This window comes from Acanthaster planci, linkage group LG12 (assembly GCF_054643075.1).
Source record: "Acanthaster planci isolate LZ-2023a linkage group LG12, COTS_SCS, whole genome shotgun sequence".
Lineage (NCBI taxonomy): Eukaryota > Metazoa > Echinodermata > Asteroidea > Valvatida > Acanthasteridae > Acanthaster > Acanthaster planci.
The window spans coordinates 2,206,986-2,229,688 of record NC_141788.1 but is presented as its reverse complement, the minus strand read 5'-3'; the positions used below and the strand labels follow the sequence as shown (position 1 = coordinate 2,229,688).

The 22,703-nt window shown below is 41.4% G+C and overlaps 1 protein-coding gene across 1 annotated transcript; it reads right to left on the bottom strand.

Moving 5' to 3' along the window:
- Nucleotides 1-685: 685 nt before the first annotated feature.
- LOC110989586 (uncharacterized) lies at nucleotides 686-22,668 on the bottom strand. The gene is made up of 8 exons (XM_087143839.1): nucleotides 22,505-22,668; nucleotides 21,254-21,890; nucleotides 20,307-20,492; nucleotides 19,436-19,584; nucleotides 14,564-14,671; nucleotides 7,892-8,104; nucleotides 3,694-3,762; nucleotides 686-3,049 (listed from the first exon to the last, which is right to left on the bottom strand). The coding sequence occupies exons 2-8, from the start codon at nucleotides 21,849-21,851 to the stop codon at nucleotides 2,906-2,908; spliced, it is 1,467 nt and encodes a 488-aa protein (XP_086999965.1). The 5' UTR covers nucleotides 21,852-21,890; nucleotides 22,505-22,668; the 3' UTR covers nucleotides 686-2,905.
- Between the last annotated feature and the right edge of the window lie 35 nt (nucleotides 22,669-22,703).

The window sequence follows — 22,703 nt, the reverse complement described above, 5'->3', positions numbered from 1 at the left end:
GCTCCGTGCAAACGGGTGCCACAGGAGCCCTGCTTTCATCTTGTTAGAAAATGGCTGTACTTCTTTCTGATCGTCAATTCACCATTCGTCTAACCACGAATGTTCAACAACACAACTACCGACGTACATGTACATGTGTTTTTTAAAATTTATTCTTAACGTCTTCATGTTCAGTGTTTTTACATGTACATGTATATACAGTATACTTATTTTATTAATTTGTTAATTTCCCACATCTTGATGTGGGGAGACAGGTCTGTGACCACAGTGATTCCGTATTACTTTTGTCTCCCCTATGCCCATCTTGCTTGTGATGTATATTGAATTTTTGGCATGAATAAATAATAATAATAAATAATAATGACCTGTGCATGGACACGCCGTGCTGTGTCAGACCATGGTCAGAAAAACGAGGCTGCACGTCGGATGAGGTTGAAACCGAATCAACCGGTCGCGTGGAAGCATATAGGGCTGGGCTCGTCAAAAGCACACTACAGCGCACACGCCCAGGGCAAACTAGGGTGAAAGTATTATTCGTTGTTCAAATGGGGAACCTTTAAACTAAGCTTCTATTCCACAGACGAGGGCTTCATTAACATGGTGCCGCCAGATCCATCAATGTCTCGGAACTTTTCGACTAAAAACCCAATAATCATTAAACGACTGAAAACCTTTAAGTTCCCAATTTACTGATCAGTTTCCAATTTTAAAGCACTTATTTATTACCTTTTCAAATTTCCATCAAACATGTAATTCTCCGGAAAGAATTTTCAGCACACATAAATAAAGTGTTCCATACTCTTGTAGAAAGCATAATCTAGAAAAGATATAGATGTGCATGTAGATTTAGTTCAGATAACACTGTTAGTGTTGACTGAAGGGTTTGGGAAGAACTGGCAAGGCTTTGCTGGTTAAAAATAAAAGAGGGTTAATAGAGTCGTTTTTTTTCACAGAATAATGCACGGTTTCTTTGCATTTGTGGTTACCTTTATGATCATTGTCTGGCCCTTCTTTTAGCGCAGCTTTTCTGGATAACAAGCATGTGCATTCGACCCAATTTTCGACGGAATGTGCATAATAGGTTTCCACCAACACTGGAGGACTGGTTGCCCTCGGCTAGCCACCAGGCGCATGGGAGTGACAGTGTTCAAGCAACAATCACATAATGTACCTCCTTCTCTCAGGGACACCGGTCAGGTTTCTTCTCCAGATCCTGAGAAGGAGGCCAGAGAAGCCTGTGGAGGCTTGTAATAAGTCCAACAGTTTTACCCAGAAAAAACCTGAAATCAAGGTTTGGCCTGAAAACCGGCATTTGTACGTAATGATCTTTCTTGTTATCATTCCTGAGTAAGGGAGTTGTTTCAATGCCATTAAAAGAATATAATTTCTAGTATACAAGAACATGTACCTTAAAACACAATACACTAAGGTGATCAAATGTCGCAAAGACCAACCCTGAGTTACATAAAATACAATATGATTTGAAATTAAAACTTGTCAGAGTAAACAGAAAACTTTTACGCGATGCAAAACACAATAAATTCAACTTAATCTGTATGATACTTAAATACATATATGCTGCATTAAATATACATGTAACTACTGCTGCAGTAAAAATATGAATCAACGTAACGCTTTATCTGTGTAAAAAATACATCAATCATGAAACAAATGATTTTATATCAAGCAAACTGCATAGGTGAATTTATGAACAAGTTCACAATCATCCTTTTGGCTTAAATTTTGTAGAATTTTTTGAATTAGAAAGGCTCATAAATACCAGTAATAAATTCAATAAAGATGTATGGAAGCACGGTGCTTGTACCCTGTTCAGCCATCTCACAGCTGGGGAGGGTAGGGATGGGTCTCGACTCTCTCCTATCTAAGGCAAAGACAAACTAAGGCAAACGTTCTGAAACTTGAAAGAACTAAGGGCTAAATTGTCGTTTTCAATGGCAAGATATCATCACCAGTCCCATTCACAAACTCCATTGTACAGCTGGTTGTGTATGGGTGGTTTGATAGGGGAGGATCTACATGTACCCTGGTAGGACTGAGGCACACAACACGATATACCCAGCAAGAAATGAGACCGAGGGGTACCCCCCCAAGATGTCCAATCCCTATACACATTCCAGACTATTGTTACTTAACACATCCCCCCCAAGGTGTCTGAAAGGAATTCCCCAGATTCCTGCGAGACAATGACCAACACAAAGCAGGGGGGGTTCTCTCCGTCTCATACCTTGCTGCATATGCAACACAAGAAGTTGCTTGCCTCTTGAAGTTAAGCCTAATTTACAGGGTGGCAAAGTCTTCAAAGCAAGAGTCTGAGTCACTGGACTGTCTAAGTCTCTGATTTACTTGACCACCAACTGCTGATCTGAGCAAGAGAAAAAAGTGGATTTCTTCAGCAGAGGTGAAGCACAAAATGAGTTTATGTGACCATCTTTCTCCAAAATTTGTACAAATGATTTACTTTTTCCTGGAGATCATACATGCATATGTACAGCTGACCATAACAATAGCTACAGCTGACCATAACAATAGCTACAGCTGACCATAACAATAGCTACAGCTGACCATAACAATAGCTACAGCTGACCATAACAATAGCTACAGCTGACCATAACAATAGCTACAGCTGACCATAACAATAGCTACAGCTGACCATAACAATAGCTACAGCTGACAGTAACAGAGGATTGTTGGAATCAGTCTCAATCAGTTACAACAAGCCACTTTGAACGCTGAACAATTAAAACGGACGATTAACTTATCAGGTTAGCCACTGAGCAACGCCGGTGCGCTGCTGGTGCACTGTTGGTGCACTGTTGTCACCATGATGATGATGATGGATCACCAGACCTGGGTCAGAATCGGTGATGAAATGCACAGGTCTACCCTATACCTGCCAAGAGGGCAAAGCTGTGGTGGCGGGTACTCTGGTGACCGTGAAATTTCCCAGGATGATTTTGGTGCCAAAGGCAACAGCGATGGCCAAAATGGCCGTGATAATAGTGGAGTAATTCAGCACAAATCCGTAGATCTTTAAAAAAAAGAACAAACAGAAAACCAAAGTAAGCCCTCTATTAGAAAATTTTCCTTTTAAACAGACTTCCAACCCCTATCTGACCAACCAACCAACTTGAACCAAGTTCTCCTGTTCCCCTGCTTCAATCCTTAAACGAATATTACAATTTCAAATTCAAATTCAATTGGATTCACTCAATATATGTTGTCACATCACCAATCTTTGCAGCTATGGGCTTGAGTTCCAACTGACCTATTACTGACATGAGTTGGCCGCATACCTAGACAACCCTGTGGAATTTTGTATGCCGAGTTTTGTTTGCCTCTCAGATTTTGTACACCCCACGTCCATTTTGTATATCCTGTAACTGGGCAATATTTCCCAAGCTGTGATGAGGCAATCCTACTGCAATAGGTCAATAGGATAGTGTAACAGGAAATAAGGTGGGTCTAGAAATAGTATAAATGTGTAAATCTTTCTGGAAAGGTTACAATTTATGTCACTTTTATCATACAAAGGACTGATTATTACAATACCGCTGCAATGAATAACCGTGAGATTCTTTATCACCTCAGTGCCTTTTTGCTGTGAGACCAGCATGTGTAAAGGAGCCTAACCCTTGGAACCCTCCTTGAATCAAGACTACTACTTGTACTTACGGTGAATGCAAGTGGGGCCTGTCTGATGAACATAATGACTGGCATGCGTTCTTGAATTGGGCAAATCATCTATAAATACAATCCACCAAAAAACACTTTTTTTTACACAGGATCCTCTATGAAAGGACTGGCGTTCATGTTTAGTTTTCATTCTTTTGGCATTAATAATCAACAAAAAGAAGTTCTGAACTGTCAATAGAGGAAGGGAACAAAGTTATACAGCAACGTTTTCTTCAGATACTTACCGCCACTATTGTCAAAAATTATCTCAGAATCTTATCAAAGCAATCAATGTGGTGCATTTATGGGCAGTACAGGAACCAGACATTATACTCCTTTGAATTACACACGGTGATGGGCACCCATTAATTTAAGCCTTCATTTAACTCCAAAATTCAACAGGAAAAAAAAAAGCAAATCCAAAAAATGGTATTCAAATTGCCAGTTGGGCAGGACATTTCACTACAAGTCTGTTTGATTTCTCAAATGCCAATGTCAAAATTCAACAATTTCGTGGGCCCTGACGAACAGGGGAGTGATACGGAAGTTCTCTGACAAGCAGAGAACTGGAAAGAAATTGTTCCAAAAGTGAATTTCCACTCAAAGAGTAAATATGTGGCTTTTCAAAATGAAATGTGCCAATAGTGGGAATTTTTGGAAAACTGATATATTAACATATATATATGTTAATTCGGCAGGATGATTTGTACATATAATACATGTAACAATTAGGATAAAAGTAGGGTGACAGTGTGACATTATTCCTGCGGCTTTGCGTCTTTGTTTTCAACACTGTCTCAACATTTCTGAAAAGGCAAGAATAATGCTGTCATTTTTAAATATGTGATCCTACTTAAACTTTGGAATTGAATAGAAGATTGGTTACACTTTCCAAATATTACAAAACCTAACAATTAACCTCCCTTTCAATTTATGAATTTGAGCCATCATAACAGGAAATAACGGAGTGCGACTTATTTTGTCGAGACAGGTCACTTATCATGCCACGACTGAGCGATTGAACTTAAAATGGGTGTGTGATTTTTGCCCACAGACCATAGCACTTTCAGATAAGTTGAAAATAATTCCATTTTTCTTTTACCCCTCAAGCTAGACTTCATACAATTGGTAAACCCTTGTGCCATCAATTCATGAGGGCTGCCGTCATGCTTTGATTCACATCAGAGCATAACAGTGTCCTCACACAACAAGCTCACTGAGCTAATTCAAGCACTGCCCTGTTAACGTGCAAGGATCCAGTGTGCATGTATTCTGCTGAGTGACACAACATACAGGAATGGAATTCTAGGGTTAAGCCTCGTATTACAACTCACAGGTGTCTGTGAAAGCCATGATGTGAGTTAGAACGGAAAAATTATTTCATTTGGAGCTCACTAACCCCTTCCTCAAACAAAACATCTTCCTGTCCTTGTTAAATTGATGCCATACGTGAGAGTTTGATGCTGGTAATTCTGAAGAAAAAAAAAAACCCATTCTTGAGCTGGTTTTTTTACCTTGGAATTGTCCACATGGTGATTTAAATTGCAAAAATTGGGGAGGAGAATTCCTACTGGATGTGTTCCCTTGGTCTATAGGCGACAGTGTTCAATAGATCCTGCTCATACAGTAGGAACCAGATAAGTGCTGGAACCTCATACTTCAAGCTGATTCAAAGGTGTGTCAAGCTTCAGGTACACGTTTGTATTACAATTACGTCAACCAAAGCTTTCCCCAAATCAAAAACTCAAAGACAGAGTATGCCATAGGTTTCAAAGAGCTGTGTGCATTGTGTGGTATTTTTTGTAGGAAGTACAGCGTCTATTGTGCTATTACAGACAATCTCCCCCTTCCCCCGCCATGACGGATTAACTGACCTTACATTATAGCCCTGATGATCCCCAATCCAACGAGCTCCAATACCGGGCTTTGCTGGAATCTGTTAGGACGAATACTGCACCAGCAAACTAACTTGTGTTTTACGTGGGATTGGGCATAATGCAAATAAACCGAGTCCAACTGCTTATGAGCACCGTTTACTCTATGGTGTTGGGATCTGTAAGGATGGGGACGGTTCCTTTTAAATCATAATAGGGAATTCCATGTAGGACTTTGGGTATTTGCAAATAAACCCAGTCCAACTGCTTATGAACACCGTTTACTCTACGGTGTTGGGATCTGTAAGGATGAGGACGGTTCCTTTTAAATCATAATAGGGAATTCCATGTAGGGCTTTGGGTATTTGCAAATAAACCGAGTCCAACTGCTAATGTGCACCGTTTACTCTATGGTGTTGGGATCTGTAAGGATGGGGGTGGTACCTTTTAAATTATCATAGGGAGTTCCACGTAGGGCTTTGATTCTTGCAAACACACCATTACACCTTCAGTTTAAGTAGAAGACAATGTTTTTTATTTTCTCCACCTCAAAGGCTCGCCTTCATACAAGTGAAAAACTTCTGTTCCACCCATTTCTGACGGTTTGCCTCTTAAATGCTTCGACATGCATATTAAAAAGCACAGAAAAGGTACCTAAATAACATGGCCATTGAACAGATTCAAACACATACAGTACACATGTATGAACAATGATCGTCTGAGCCAGAGCTGGCAACCACTTTGTGTAGGAGGCAATTAGGTGCAGTCAGTCGGGGCGGGCAAGAACACAAAAAACCTTTGTGTAAACTTGGCACGTGAGAAACAAGATTCAGTCCGATGAAACCCTCTGTCGTCAAGAAAAGCACGGACGACTTTCAATATTTGCACTTTTCAATACGCTTCACCGTGAAAAGATGTCAAATTGTTTCCAGTCACCAAGGACGAGAACAAAGTTGGCACATGATGCATCCAAGAAAAAGTTCACTGCCTGGGCCCGTGAACTAATAAACGGGATATGAACCATGTTCATGTTACTTTGAAGTTGATACATTTAAGCTCTCAGTAAGCACCACATTCCAATTATGTTTTCTTTTTTACTGATTACAGCAGATTCCAACTTTGCACAAATGCTTGATTGATCAAGAGTGTCCATTTGTGGAATTTCTGTTATCATAATGCCATAATTTTAAAGCAATACAAGGTGATTTAGGCTACCATGCACACTGTCCAAAAAAAAAGCACTTGGGAGAGTCATGACTGAGTAACCCTATTGAAGTACATGTACATTTTTGGGGTAAACAGATCACAAAGCCTTGGGGGATTTGGGCATTTTTCCTGTAACCACACACAAGTTGGACAACAGAGAATTGGCAAAATCTGCCCCTCCCATCTGTAACTGTTACCACAATAAGGCGCAGGTATGGTTCTGAAAAAAGGTATTGACAACATCTCAACATGGTCATTGTTATATTAATCAATGCAGTTTCCCAGAACCTTAGAAATGCTGAAAAATCTTTTCCGATAAAAGTTAAAACCAAAGCACTCATGTGGGTGTTTACTTTTTGGTACCCAACAAGCCTTTGATAAATGATTTGCACAACCAAAGAATGCGTTTGCATCTGAAGACAGCAGTGTGTGGGTACCAGAAGTTTAGTTGGAGCATCCTGCAGTAACAGGCTTCTAAAAACAATCAGTTCTGGGGGTAAATGTATTTAAGCATGACCATGTTGGGAGCAGATATTCAATAGACTGTTATTATGGGTCGGCCATCTTGAATTGAAAGCGAGGTAACACCTCTCATTTTCAGAACCTGAGAGAAACAGTGAAGAAATCAAAGTTTCTGAATATATAAAAATTAAAAATTTGTGAGAAATCAAGTGCAAATACCTTTGGAAAATAAAAATGAGATTTGGAACCCCAAATAGGCTGGCACCATCTTTTTTAACAGATAACGTTGAGTATGGTAGATTTGGATAACAAAATTTTTAAAAATGGTTTCCCCGTGAATAAGATATATTTCCCCTCCAACCCCAACCCTCAAAAAACCACCTCTTATAAGCACATTCCCAGGCGGGCAGTCTCTACAAACGCCAACCGCTGTATCAATGTATTCATGGGGGATTAAAAATGCCTTTAGTTTGAGAGAATTCCAATCTTAATCAACATCACACAACCAGAAAGCATCAATCTTCAATAAGCCGGTCAAGACCATCACTGGTCAAATTGTGAGTCCATTCGCAGGTCCAGGCACAAATAATGAAAATGTGGTGACCATCGGTGACGTTTGGAAATGTCACATTTGATTCAAATGACTTTCTGCTGACCTTGGCTACTCGTTCCCCTTCCCCGTTGACCTCGATGGGGCCAGAGCACAGCAACGGCAGCAGCGCCAGCGGGATGAAGAAGACGATCATGTCCCAGATGCTGGCGTCGTGGTCGATCCAGTACATGAGGTAGTAGAGACTCCACAGGAGTATCAGGATGATCCAGCTGGTAATCCACCGCTGCAAGATGGCCGACGTTGTGTTCAGGCGACACTGAAATGGAACACATGGTTCAGTTAAATTAAGGATCTGCAGGCCGATTACGGGTTGAGTGGAAGAGAATTTGGGTTGACCCTGACTCCCGATGATATTCCTTGCAAGGGAACCTTCCTAAATCCACTGCACAGTAACCTAATGACATTCTTTATAGCAAACTTGTGAGAGGTACATGTACATGCACGTGTAAAGTCCCTTCTCTGCAAGCAAACTAGGACTCTCGCTCATGCTTGGTCATTCTATAGTAACAACAGTCTGGTACTACAGGGATACTACACTGCAAAATCCACACCTCATTCTGAAAACAAATTGTGCTGCATGTATTCTAAGCTTACACATGGGTAATGGGTAATTCCAAAAATTAGGAATCCACTTTTTTTGTGTCCCCCGTACACCTGATATATGATTTTGGAGTTCAGAACACATTTTCTAATTTCCAAGAGTGATGAATTAGTTCAAGCGACTTGCCAAACAAATAGAAATCAATTCCGGTGATAATTCCATGTCAAATAACAAAGGTAAGATGTAACAGGCACACGAAAATGTCACACCCCTGATTTCTGGAATTATCCACATGTGAAACGTGCACATGCAGAGCTGTAAATTCAAAAGTAGTACATTTTTATGTGTCCGATATGGATAGTTACATGTGCATTTTGAACATTCCATTACCATTGGACTGTTTTGCTAAAAAGGCCTGGTTTTGTGACCATTGTGGGTATTCTATTCTTACATCACTGAAGTTTGGCTGAAGATACATGTAGATTTGTTATCTCGCTAGCACTAATGCAACATGGATATTGTTAAGACTTGTACATGCACATGTACGGTATGGAGGCCGCAGACATAATACTACATGTGCCTGTTCAACCTGCATTCATAGAATAACAATACAAGTATGTACATGTACACTGGAAAGACTATCAGCAAAATGGTTGAACACTTCTTGGATGGTCTTTAAGGATGTGAGCTGGTTCAATTCTTGACATATACATGTACTTTGTGTTCCTGCGTTCCATTTATCCCCTTATCCAATGTGTAAACTGCAGTCAATCCTCCAACAGGTAAAGGGTTGAAGTCTGTTGGGTCATCAAGGAAGGTTCAGGGTCTGCCTTTGATCTTATGCTAATGTCCAATTTCCCTTTCACTTGCAAGAACATATGCGTTTGTACTGCAGAAGTTTCTGACGTCAGCTGCTTCAGCATCTTAGGCCTTGACCAAAGCTTGAAGATTTGGCTATGGTCAATTTGAGTGGTTGGCTGTTTCAGTCCGTGACAATCTATCTCCGAGCAAACTTAGTTATTTATGATGTTAATTCTTGGTGACACTTTTATTTAGTTCATGCGTTAGATGTAGTTAATCAGTTGGTTGAGGTGTTTGTTCCCTTATTTGTTTAGTTAATTAATGTTTTGGTCTGCAGACATGTTTTTAAAATTTTGGTCTCTGTACAAAGCTCTTGTTGCTTCAGCATATAATGCCTGCTGCTTCAACAGTCCCTAATGTGGAACAAGCTTGCTCCGTTTCAACGACTGAACTACATGCATATTTTATGTTAACAATACATTTGGCCTGAAGACCTTTTTCATATCGAAAGTAACAACCGGTCAGTTCAAAAGCACTATATCGAAGTTTCTTTACACGTACTAGCCTCCAGCTTTCAGGCGCACAGAATTCTCAGTGAACCCCCCCTCCCCCAATTATTTTGATAATATGTTCATCGTATGATGCCTTGTGTTCTGCACGTCTAGCATTCAGAGGGGTGTAACGCCACATTCAGAGGCACAGACATAACAACATCGCCTATTCATCATTCCAGCTAGCAAAAGTTTCCCACCATCAACAAAAACAGAAAAAAAAAGAAGTAGCAGCCAGGGGGATTACTATTAGTTCATTCAAATGTCAATAACAGCAGAAGGTCAGCTTCAGCAAATGACAAACTCTTGACTGCCACTGTCCTTCCAGTCTCTACGTCAAGAATTAGGTGAAAAAGAGTCTGTATGCTTTTGTTGACACCAGTGGGGTACACCCAGTTCCAAACGGTGCCGTCAGTGGCTGACTTACACGTACTGTACCTCACTTCATATGAACAAACAGTCCTGCGAGAAGTTTTAAACATGAGTTGAAAGAATAAAGCAGGGTGTTGGATTATTGCACGCATGAATAAAAGGAATTCAATCCAGTGGCAGAAATACCCAAAGCATGAAATTAAAGTGGGATGGCTGCCATTTTCCAACCAGTTCTGGTGTTTGTACATGTATAATCAGTTGGCAGAAGTGGTCAGAGGGAGGCCAGAAAGAAATGTAAAGAAAAAAGTCCCCAAGGCAGAATTCCATTGGTGTTTTGGTTTTGGTGCTGAGGCGAGCATTTTTTATAAGTTGGTGCTCAGATTTTTTTAAAGGCAAACTTTGGAGGAAGATGGAAAAAAGAAACAAAACAGTATTTCTATGATCTTAAACACAAATAAGGGTCTTGAAGTCGGAGGGAAAATTACCCCCCGAAATGTCAAAAACACAAAAGAAGAAAAAAAGTGGTATCCTTTGTGTTGTGTTAGCCACCGAGGACCGCATCTCACAGAAACTGAAATTGGGGATTTCACTGCCAGTTGTACAGTGGAGCAGAAGAGAATTTTGTTTTATTTTTTAACATTTATATTGGTAAATTGTTGGTCAGCGGATCTGAGGCTTCTCAAAATAAAGTTTCAAATTTTTTCCAGTTCTGAATCCGGAAGGTTGGCAGATCCGAGCACCAACTAAAAAAAACTCTCGCCTTATGAAATTTATACCATGAGAGTGTGAACTTGAGTGATCTTGTCTTATTAAAAACCTGGTTATGGCGGAACAAAATTGATCATGTTAGTATGTTCTGCCTGACCACTTCTTGGGCACAGTTTCTGGCATGGATTTATGTACATATGCACACTGTACACGTAGCTCTGAAATTCACACCCCAATCGTTTGAAATAATGTGTGTGGCTGTACACAGCCTGTGAAATTTGAGCTGCAGTTTGACGTATTGATTCTTCTATATAAAGATTCTGGCTTCTGCATATCTACAGGTTTTTGCAGATGTCTCTATGAGGAAGCGAAAAAATTGTTTTTAGCACGCTCAAGGACGGGCCCAACAAAAGATTTGCATGAGTTTGCAGGGCTTTGGGTTTTTGTGTAAAACAGGTCATGGGTATAATGGTACAGTTTTTCCCACAGACAGCAGTAACTTTTGCCACCTCCCAAATCACCATGGGCTCCATTCTGGGTCCGAGAATCTTTGGTCAACCCACACTATGTCAGAGATGGAGGACAGTGAAACTGCATCAAGTTGGAGAGTAGGGGGGAACCAAATCATGAAATTGAAGCCAGATACCAAACAAAGCGAGAGAGAAACAAATTCTCTTTCTAATCCTTTTGATCAAAGTCAAGCGGTTACATCTGATGATATAAAAGACAGTCCGGTGGTTTGGGTTTGGAACTTCTGCACATACATGCAGGGTCAGGGGTTCGAATCCAGCCGTTGGTTACGTGTTGCGACTTTGAGCAATTCACTTTACTCCCCATTGCCTCTCTTTGCCCGGAGATGGGAATGAGTTCCTGTGAGGGGCAGAGATGGTTGTTGTGTTTGATTCACTACATTGTATTAGGGACTGTATACTCCCCATGGAGCTGAGGTGGTTTTAGGAATGTTGATGGGCTCAGTGAGCAGAGTAGGACACCTTGAATACCAGCGATGGTGGACAAGTGCACTTTATAAATACCATTATCACATCTCCAGCTTCTCTCCATTATTACCACTTCAGCTTTTCACCACTAAAGCGCTTGTTGACATGCTTTCCCTCAGTTCGTAAGGTTACTCTCCCTTTTTGTTAATTATTTGACTCAATTTTGCCATTTTGAATTGATGTTATGCTTTGTTTTTCATCTATCTTGATAAAGGATCCAGGAGAGGGATTTTTCTCAAGATCACTCTTTGTGTATCTCTGAACTCTTCTCCCATGTATGAAGTCTGTTTGACATCTTTTTTGAGTTACGTGAACTGAACGGTGCACTTTTTCAAACATTAATTGACCAAGCATTTCTGGACAAGTGAGGGCGCTTTTGCTTTGATGTAAATCAAGGAAGACATGGTTCAGGTGGCATGTTTTCATGTTCAAATTGTAAACCCCAAATTTGCTATCTCGGAACATTTCTGTGAAAAAAGGATTTTTGAAAGATTATTGCCATACACTTACACAGCAATAAATTGCCCAAGAAAATGAAATCTGCCATACCGGTATCAGTGGTTAAAAATTTTCGGTGCACAAATCAGTGCAACATTGAGATTCAGTGCCTTGGATGACATCATAGCTCTGCTCATGAATATGCAGATAGCATTAGCATAAACACCAAAAAAGCATCGAAATATAGGTTAAAATTGAGAAACAAAAATTTAAAGTCGGGTTAATTGAAACCCAAAGATGCAATATCAAGGGTTTTTAGTAAAATTTATAAAAAAATTTCTATTTCCTATGGTATTTTTGAGATTTGTCCAAGTGCGCCTTATTTGGAAACACTCGGCTAAATTTGTGCCAAATTTCCAGAAACCATCTTTTTTTTTAAATTTTGGACTAAATTGAATGACCATGAAATTGTTCACGACGGTTCAACAGCATGTATTACGAAGGGAACAGAACCATTATTTATTAAACTGAATGAATCTGAAATTTTTCAACAGAGAGGTTTGACAACAACGCACGAGGAAAGTTGAGGGAAACATCGACACTTCAGACAAAATAAAGTGTTCCGCCCGGTCCTTCCCTTCACACCAATACACTCGCACAAGTGGTTGGGGTTACTAGATTCCATAATGGCCTTTTGCCTGGACTTGACAGGAACTGACCACTCTTATGGCTTGTTTTCCCAATCCAGTTTAATGGGAACACAATGACCTCCTCCATATATGCCATACAGGAATGCGAACTTCAAACTACGGTAGTCACACCTCTACTCTCTCAGAATATCAACAGCCAAGTTGGCTTTCAATGGGGTCTGGTCTTTTCATGTCACAGTCGTGTTTTTCCTACAAGAGGCTGCTAAAATTATACCAGTAGTTGGCTGTCAGGTACCAATAAAGTACTGCTAAATGAAAATAAAACCCTGCACGTGTTTTTTAAATTAATGGGACAAATGTCCATTCTGAATGAATTTAAGGTAAAATAAAAAACCAACCAAAAGGTGATATTTCTGCAACCTTTGGCTGCCCATACAAGCTTTGAGCAAAACAGATTGGCCACGTATTCACAGGTGTTTAGTGAACTGGCAAATCACGGCACACGCATTGCAAGCCGGCTATTTTAGGCACCACTTTTGTAGTCGTGAATGCATGTAGAAACAGACAGACCTTGAGCAGGGTCAATCCGTGTTAAATTGTCCGAAAATTTTGAAGTTCAAACCCCATCCTTTCTAAATTGATTCATGCGTGAAACAAGGGGGTAACTGTGCTTTAAAAGCTACGGTCTCGCATAATGTTTTAGTTCCAATTTCATGATTTAATGACTCGGTTTCCAAAGACACTCTCTGAAAAAAATATTTACCATTACATGTAATTCCACGCCGATAAAAGTAACAGCACGAAGTCGAAGTCAGATGACCCTTAAATGTAACAAAAGTTAGCGCTGGAATGAGGCAGCTCAGTATTTTAAAAAGCAATGGTCTTTCAGGAATGAAGCACATACGTGAGTCAGCGTATGACTGTGCAGCCTGATATAACAGACTATCACACACAGGCATACCCGTAGCTGTTTAAATCGTACTGGGCATGCGCTGTTGGAATGCCAAACTGGTTCACTGCCCAAATGTACAAATCTAGTGATACACTTATCAGAAAATTGCTCTTTGAGTAAAATGTGCATAATACAATAGCCACCCAGGCTTCAAGGAGGAAACCTACATTGTAAAATACATGATGTACTTATTGAGACATTTGGCTGATTACTTGTAAAAGGAAAAAATGTATAACTTACAGTGGTAGTCCAAAATGAGAATTTATTGCCAACGTACGTTTGTTTAAAGCAGACTGCCTACCAAATGCAAGTTTCTGCATACCAACAGACAGTTTTACATGTACATCATACATGTACAGGTATATGACTCAAATTGTCTTTGAAAGCAGTCAGCATCGACCTGACGTCAACTTTTAACTGGTGAAATTACATCAAGCCAAAACTAACGGCCTAAGAACCATATTCAACAACAGCTGGATTGATGTTCATCGGATGGCTAGACAGCATTATTGACCGTTTGTGACGTCTGACTAGCCTATCAAGGCTGGCTCACTAGTTATCAATGGGTGCACAGACAACAGGGCCCTTTGACAATAAAGTTTTATGACCATGACAGACTGCAGTCCGACAACAGATGCTCACAATTGGCAAGCAGGTTAGGCCAGCAATCAAGCGTCCCTTCACTGCCAAGCCAAAGTTCTTACCTGTAGCCTCCAGTATCTATCCAGAATCTCAGCATTTGTCAGGGGTTTCACGGCTGGGGTGTGGGTGAAAGCCGATGTGACGGATTCTCTCTGCCGCCAGCCACTGTCCTGTTCAGGACAAAGAAACAAAACCTTCCACATTACACATGCTTGTCCAACTTTCATGTGCCAAAAATCAAAAAAATGTGCTTATTCAAAACAAAACAACATTCTTGATACCAAGACCGACTGACTGCTAGAAATCAGACCAAATTTGGTCCCCTCGTCTTGTCATGTCATCACCCGATACACAACACAATGAAAAGCCATACCAATCATCATTATTCCACCTAAATCTATTTCCAAACTCAAATCTTTATTTCATGTTCAGCTTAGAACTACAAAAATTAATGTACTAGTATTGGTACCTTTTTTTAATGAATGACAAGAATTTTTGGAGAAACTAGGTAAGTTAGTCCTACTTTCATGTTTTCAAATTTGAGGAGAAAAAGAGGCAATTCAGAGTATGTTTCTAGCCCTCTCTTGGGGTTAATGGCCTGGAAATCATCACCTTTAAAACACAAAACAAAAAAGCATAAACAGCAGGAAAAACTTCCCAACTGGAAACTCAAGATGAAGTGAAAAATGAGCTTGCGAAGGAAATTTTGTAAGGTTTAATTTTCCAACAGGAAATGTCAATTTCCCAGCAGTATATTTGTATCCATTATTTTTTTTACAAACACTGTCCTCTGCATTATGGCCAAAGAGCAAACTTATCAACGGAGGTGGTAGCAAGTCAATTATTGTAAGTATAAGTAGTCAAGTCAGAGGTCAGTTTTTCAGACATAGCCTTGGGCAGACAACACAAAAGTAGAAGTCGCAAGCCGAACAAAGTCTTACATTGATTATTTTAAGAATGCAAGGCGTAAATTGAAAGGCCTAATTTAAAACTTCAATCGGTTGTACTGAGCAGTTTACTGACTTGCATTGGTAACAAGTCATAATGTGAAAGTCCAAGTCACAAGTCATTTTCTGCAAGTCCAAGACAGTCACAAGGCAAAACCTCAGTGATAGTTACAAGTCATGTGTCACAATAGTGACTTGAGTCTGACTCGAGCCTTAAAGTCAAGTGACTCGTGTCTAAAACTCAGCTTATCAACTGTCACATCCTTTACATAGAAAGCTGTAAAATGTTACATTGTCAACTGACTGTGCCCACACAAAGCTGTTAATTGTATAGAGAAAATGACCTTATTATCTATTTTCATAGAATACAGTAACACAACAAATATATTTGTACATGCGTTCTGAAGCACCGTAATCACTGGGAGCGTGCTTAATTAAAAAATTTTTTAATAATGCTGAGTAGCTGAAATCTGAACGCAAGTGATGGTGCTGTATCTAGTCACACACCCGTCTCTTATTGGCATGTCTTTCTACATGGGTCCACACAGTGATGGTCCTCTATCTAGTCACATCTGTTATTGGCATGTCTTTCTGCATGGGTCCACACAGTGATGGTCCTGTATCCTGTCACACACCGGTCTGTTATTGGCATGTCTTTCTACATGGGTCCACACAGTGATGGTCCTCTATCTAGTCACATCTGTTATTGGCATGTCTTTCTGCATGGGTCCACACAGTGATGGTCCTGTATCCTGTCACACACTGGTCTGTTATTGGCATGTCATTCTACATGGGTCCACACAGTGATGTTCCTGTATCTAGTCACATCTGTTATTGGCATGTCTTTCTACATGGGTCCACACAGTGATGGTCCTGTATCCTGTCACACACCGGTCTGTTATTGGCATGTCTTTCAACATGGGTCCACACAGTGATGGTCCTCTATCTAGTCACATCTGTTATTGGCATGTCTTTCTACATGAGTCCACACAGTGATGGTCCTGTATCCTGTCACACACCGGTCTGTTATTGGCATGTCATTCTACATGGGTCCACACAGTGATTGTCCTATATCCTGTCACACACCGGTCTCTTATTGGCATGTCATTCTACATGGGTCCACACAGTGATGGTCCTCTATCTAGTCACACACCCATCTGTTATTGGCATGTCTTTCTACATGGGTCCACACAGTGATGGTCCTGTATCCTGTCACACCCATCTGTTATTGGCATGTCTTTCTACATGGGTCCACACAGTGATGGTCCTCTATCTAATCACACACCCATCTGTTATTGGCATGTCTTTCTACATGGGTCCACACAGTGATGGTCCTCTATCTAGTCACACACCCATCTGTTATTGGCATGTCTTTCTACATGGGTCCACACAGTGATGGTCCAGTATCTAGTCACACACCCATCTGTTATTGGCATGTCTTTCTACATGAGTCCACACAGTGATGGTCCTGTATCTAGTCACACACCCGTCTGTTATTGGAATGTCTTTCTACATGAGTCCACACAGTGATGGTCCTGTATCTAGTCACACACCCGTCTGTTATTGGAATGTCTTTCTACATGAGTCCACACAGTGATGGTCCTGTATCTAGTCACACACCCATCTGTTATTGGCATATCTTTCTACATGGGTCCACACAGTGATGGTCCTGTATCTTGTCACACCCGTCTGTTATTGGCATACCTTTCTACATGGGTCCACAAGGTGATGGTCCAGTATCTAGTCACAAATAATCTGTTATTAGCGTATATTTCTTCTTTGGTCCAAGCAGTGATTGTGCTGATCTAGTCACACCCATCTGTTATTGGCCTTTCTTTCTACATGGGTCCACACAGTGATGGTCCTGTATCTAGTCACACCCATCTGTTATTGGCATATCTTTCTACATGGCTCCACACAGTAATGGTCCTCTATCTAGTCGCACCCATCTGTTATTGGCATATCTTTCTACATGGGTCCACACAGTGATGGTCCTGTATCTAGTCACACCCATCTGTTATTGGCATATCTTTCTACATGGGTCCACACAGTGATGGTCCTTTATCTAGTCACACACCTGTCTGTTATAGGTGTGTCTTTCTACATGGGTCCACACAGTGATGATCCTCTATCTAGTCACACCCATCTGTTATTGGCATATCTTTTTACATGGCTCCACACAGTGATGGTCCTCTATCTAGTCGCACCCATCTGTTATTGGCATGTCTTTCTACATGGGTCCTCACAGTGATGGTCCTGTATCTTGTCACACCCATCTGTTATTGGCATGTCTTTCTACATGGGTCCACACAGTGATGGTCCTGTATCTTGTCACACCCATCTGTTATTGGCATATCTTTCTACATGGGTCCTCACAGTGATGGTCCTGTATCTTGTCACACCCATCTGTTATTGGCATGTCTTTCTACATGGGTCCTCACAGTGATGGTCCTGTATCATGTCACACCCATCTGTTATTGGCATGTCTTTCTACATGGGTCCACACAGTGATGGTCCTCTATCTAGTCACACCCATCTGTTATTGGCATATCTTTCTACATGGGTCCTCACAGTGATGGTCCTCTATCTAGTCACACACCCATCTGTTATTGGCATGTCTTTCTACATGGGTCCACACAGTGATGGTCCTGTATCTAATCACACAACCGTCTGTTATTGGCATGTCTTTCTACATGGGTCCACACAGTGATGGTCCTCTATCTAGTCACACACCCATCTGTTATTGGCATGTCTTTCTACATGGGTCCACACAGTGATGGTCCAGTATCTAGTCACACACCCATCTGTTATTGGCATGTCTTTCTACATGAGTCCACACAGTGATGGTCCTGTATCTAGTCACACACCCATCTGTTATTGGCATATCTTTCTACATGGGTCCACACAGTGATGGTCCTGTATCTTGTCACACCCGTCTGTTATTGGCATATCTTTCTACATGGGTCCACACAGTGATGGTCCTGTATCTAGTCACACCCATCTGTTATTGGCATATCTTTCTACATGGGTCCACACAGTGATGGTCCTGTATCTAGTCACACCCATCTGTTATTGGCATATCTTTCTACATGGGTCCACACAGTGATGGTCCTGTATCTAGTCACACCCATCTGTTATTGGCATATCTTTCTACATGGGTCCACACAGTGATGGTCCTGTATCTTGTCACACCCGTCTGTTATTGGCATATCTTTCTACATGGCTCCACACAGTGATGGTCCTCTATCTAGTCGCACCCATCTGTTATTGGCATATCTTTCTACATGGTACCTCACAGTGATGGTCCTCTATCTAGCCACACACCCATCTGTTATTGGCATATCTTTCTATATCCTTTCCAGGTCCCCCACTCCTCCCCAGTACTGTCATCTCACACTGGAGTAAAGACTGCGCATCGAGACCCAACATTGAGAAGAGGCCCGGGGGTAGAGGGGCCCAACAAGATTTGGCCAGGATTGTCTAAATTGGGTATCAAAGTTGTGTATGTGCATACCAAGTCCCTATGCATGTGCTTTGTAGCGTTGCTCTCGGATAAAATCAAACTGCAGCCGGTGGTTGAATACAAAAACGTATATTTCGGCCAAATTGTACAAGTAAAAGAAAAAGGAAGATAAATATCAATTTCACATTGCATTTGTACAATCTCACCTATTTTGTAGTTCATTGTATACGATGCACCATGGCATTTGGCCCACAACTATCCAAACCTGATGTGTTTAATTCACAAACGTTTTATGCACTGTTTAGTTCAGTGTCCCAAAAATTCAGTGAGATTTGGCCAGGGTTGCAGTCACACACGCATCTGTTATTTGCATGTCTACAAGAGGTGATGTATTTCGGCTTCAAGGTCACTCTGTGATGGCAGGCCGTGTTGCTTGTTGAAAAAAAAAAAAACATTGACAGAAAACTCACAACCGCTGCGCCTCTATTCTGGTCAAGTGACAACATGCCCGCCTGCAGGTTTACCTGTGTCATTCTTGGCCGCCTATCGGCTGCCGTGTCTGGCAGTTCCTGCTCCAGGCCTTCCTCCTCGTCAGCTGCCACAATGTGCCCGTCGGTGAGACAGGTTGACACGCGATGCTGCCTACGCTCAAACTCACTCCTGTCCCACGCGGCTGTGAAGAATGCAGAGGTCTAAAATACCAACAACTCAGTACAGTGGTTCATTTAACGGGTATATCTAATGGTCGCATCAATAAAGACACCGCTGTAGTTAATGACACATAATCAAGGACAATTGATCAAATGACAGATGCTGCATAAAATACTTATATTCCCGGCATTTTGAAACCAGTTTCTGTAGCCAGGTATGGATGTTTATGTCCATGCCAAAGATTTCCAAAAGACCTTTAAAATCTACCAACAACGAAAACTGAAAATAACATCTGATACAAAATGACTGGTAAGAATCCATCAGCACTACAGTGCATACATGTACATGCAAACAGCATGTCTTCACATACTTATAAAAGTACCACTCGCAGACATTACACTCTGATACTGAAATTCACGGACTTTGATAAAGCACAGGTACCCGGTTTGTAAGTGTGACATCACTTCAGTTTAAACCACACCCACTGCACATAGAGCTATGGAACTGGAAGATAACGCCTAACCTAGGCGCACATCCAATGAAAGCTTGCAATCAGTGACGTCATGCATGCATGATAAAGTCACTTATGAACTGGAGATGGAGATAGAAGTAGACGTGCTGAAGAGCATATTTCTAACCCTCCATAGAGTTGAACACAAATACCGACGGCTTCAAGCTGGGCAACAAGTTAGCAGTCAAGCATTCACTACTTGGAACTACAAGTTGAGTACAAATGAAGCTCACCTTCGATTTGGCGAACATCAAGATTCTCCTTGATATCTACCGTGCTGTTTGCATCTCTGGACTCCTCCGATGCATTCACGGGGATGGCTACACCGTCGGTTGTTGTGATGGAAACCACAGTGTGCCGGTTCTGCATCTCATAGATCACTGCGTCATCGTCTAGCTCCAGCAAGAAATGGCGGATGCCTATCAAGAAATGAGAGCACAAAGTCTGATAGCAGACAGAATGCACGTTTGTTCAGAATAAGTGGCTCTTTGGTTTGGTTTGATTCAATCTCAGAAAAATGCAGACTAAACTCAGGAAAATTTAAAGAAATTCTTGAGCTATTTAAAGTTTACACAGGAACCTGGTTTGGTTTGATTCAATCTCAGAAACGTGCAGACTAAACTCAGGAAAATTTAAAGAAATTCTTGAGCTATTTAAAGTTTACACAGGAACCTAGTTTGGTTTGGTTAGATTCAATCTCAGAAAAATGCAGACTAAACTCAGGAAAGTTTAAAGAAATTCTTGAACCGTTTAAACTTTACACAGGAACCTTCCTACATTCTCCAAAATCTGTGCAATATTAAAGCTACGTGTACATTCTTTTCACCGAAACTTCTAAACTTTCTGGTGGATTACAAAGGATGTCGGAATGCTCAAGCTTATCATAATCAAACTTAGCAGTACTGCCTCTTTAAATTGAAAAGATCAAGAACAGTTCTCACTTGACAGTGTCACTCAAGCAACAGAACAACTGGTTGGGATTTATAGAGGCTACCTGTATCAGAGTCTTAAATTTTTGGAAGTATTTCAAGGGTTTTGTCACACTACAAAACAAGCATCTTTGCTCTTTCTCTGAATTCTCAGCTCTTGTACACTAAGCACATACGTGTACATGTATGTACGCTACAGAGACAGTGGTGTACTACACCACTGTGCTCGGGAAAGGACATGGTTTACTTACTGATAGTATGGGTGCGGCAAACAGACAGACATACGACAGCCACCAAAAGGTTCCAAAGGAAGGAAACAATGGACAGCGTCGTTTGACTTGGGTAGCGAATGTAGCAAATTAAGGGGTGCAGCTTCACTTCCTCACAGGGTTGGGCCCCAAACTCCGAACAGTAGGAGATGTAGGCATATATGCCAATAAACAAGAGGCTAAGAACCGCCAACAGGATGGACACATTGACCTTCAGGACGGTCTTAGAGTGAAGCCGCAAGCTCTGGCGGAAGACCGGATTCGTGAAGAGCTTGAAGGCCAGGAGGTTGGCGTAGATGGTGATACAGCAAAAGCCGGCCGCCATGATGACAATGACCGAACCGTTCAGGACGTCAAACTTGGTGGAGGTGGCCTCGATGTCATAGACCACGTACCATGTGCAGGTGATGAAGTAGGTCAGGATGCAGACCAGCGTGAAGATGAACAAAACTGTGGCCAGGACGGGCTTGTCCTGCGGGTGGGTCTTGATGCCGAGGGACTTGGAGATGCAGAGCCAGAGCCACTTGGGCATGGGTGGGGACTGGCAGAGGGTAGCGCTGCTGTTGGATGGATGGAACATGTTTGCAGCTCCCTCAGAAGGAACTTCAAACAAGACAGCCTAAATAGTGAAGAAAGAATCATTACTAAACTCAAACAAATAGATCATAGACAAAGTTGGGGCAGTTGAAAAAGACAGAGAATAACTTCAAATTGTTAACCCGAGTTTGGCTAAAGACAACCACTCAGTCGAATCATGCCATTTTGTTTTTCGTCCAGTTACCCGACTCAGGCTTTTTGGATTCATCAATACAAATATCCATCCAGGTCAAGGCACCAGTCTAGATTCGCTTAGGCCTATTTGTTGTTCACAGCTACATGTACCTTTGGGGCGGTCATGCACGCTGCCGTTTTACCCAAACATTTCCCTCAAAAACCAAAAGCCCTGTAATTCTCTTTTCTCTCTGATATGTAAGAGGACATCACCAACAACATGTTCAGATAAGTTACTTCGAAAAAGTAGAATTTGTTCCCTTACAACAGGAACAGGGTGCTAAAGGTAATGAACCCCCCACTACTAATACAAGTGCTCATTTTACTAGTTGTACATGTACTGTTCAGCTATTTCAATACCAGGCCCGGCCAGGCCATGTCCCATGACGTACACTGACGTAAATCGGACCCCAAGTTTTTGGGGGTGACTCGAGGCCAGAAAGTCTGGATAAAGCCTTGTACCTGGAAGGATGCTGAAGATGGGAGTACTTTTTTCACTGTGTCATCGGGCTTGTTTAGTTTTTCCGCACAAAAAACAAAAAAAATCACAGTCGTCTTCGTATCGCGACGAACGCCGCCGGCTTCCTCAACTTTTAGCCTTCCAAACCACTTTAGGCTGTTTCAGACATTCATAATTATTTCGTTTTTCGGCTCCCCGACA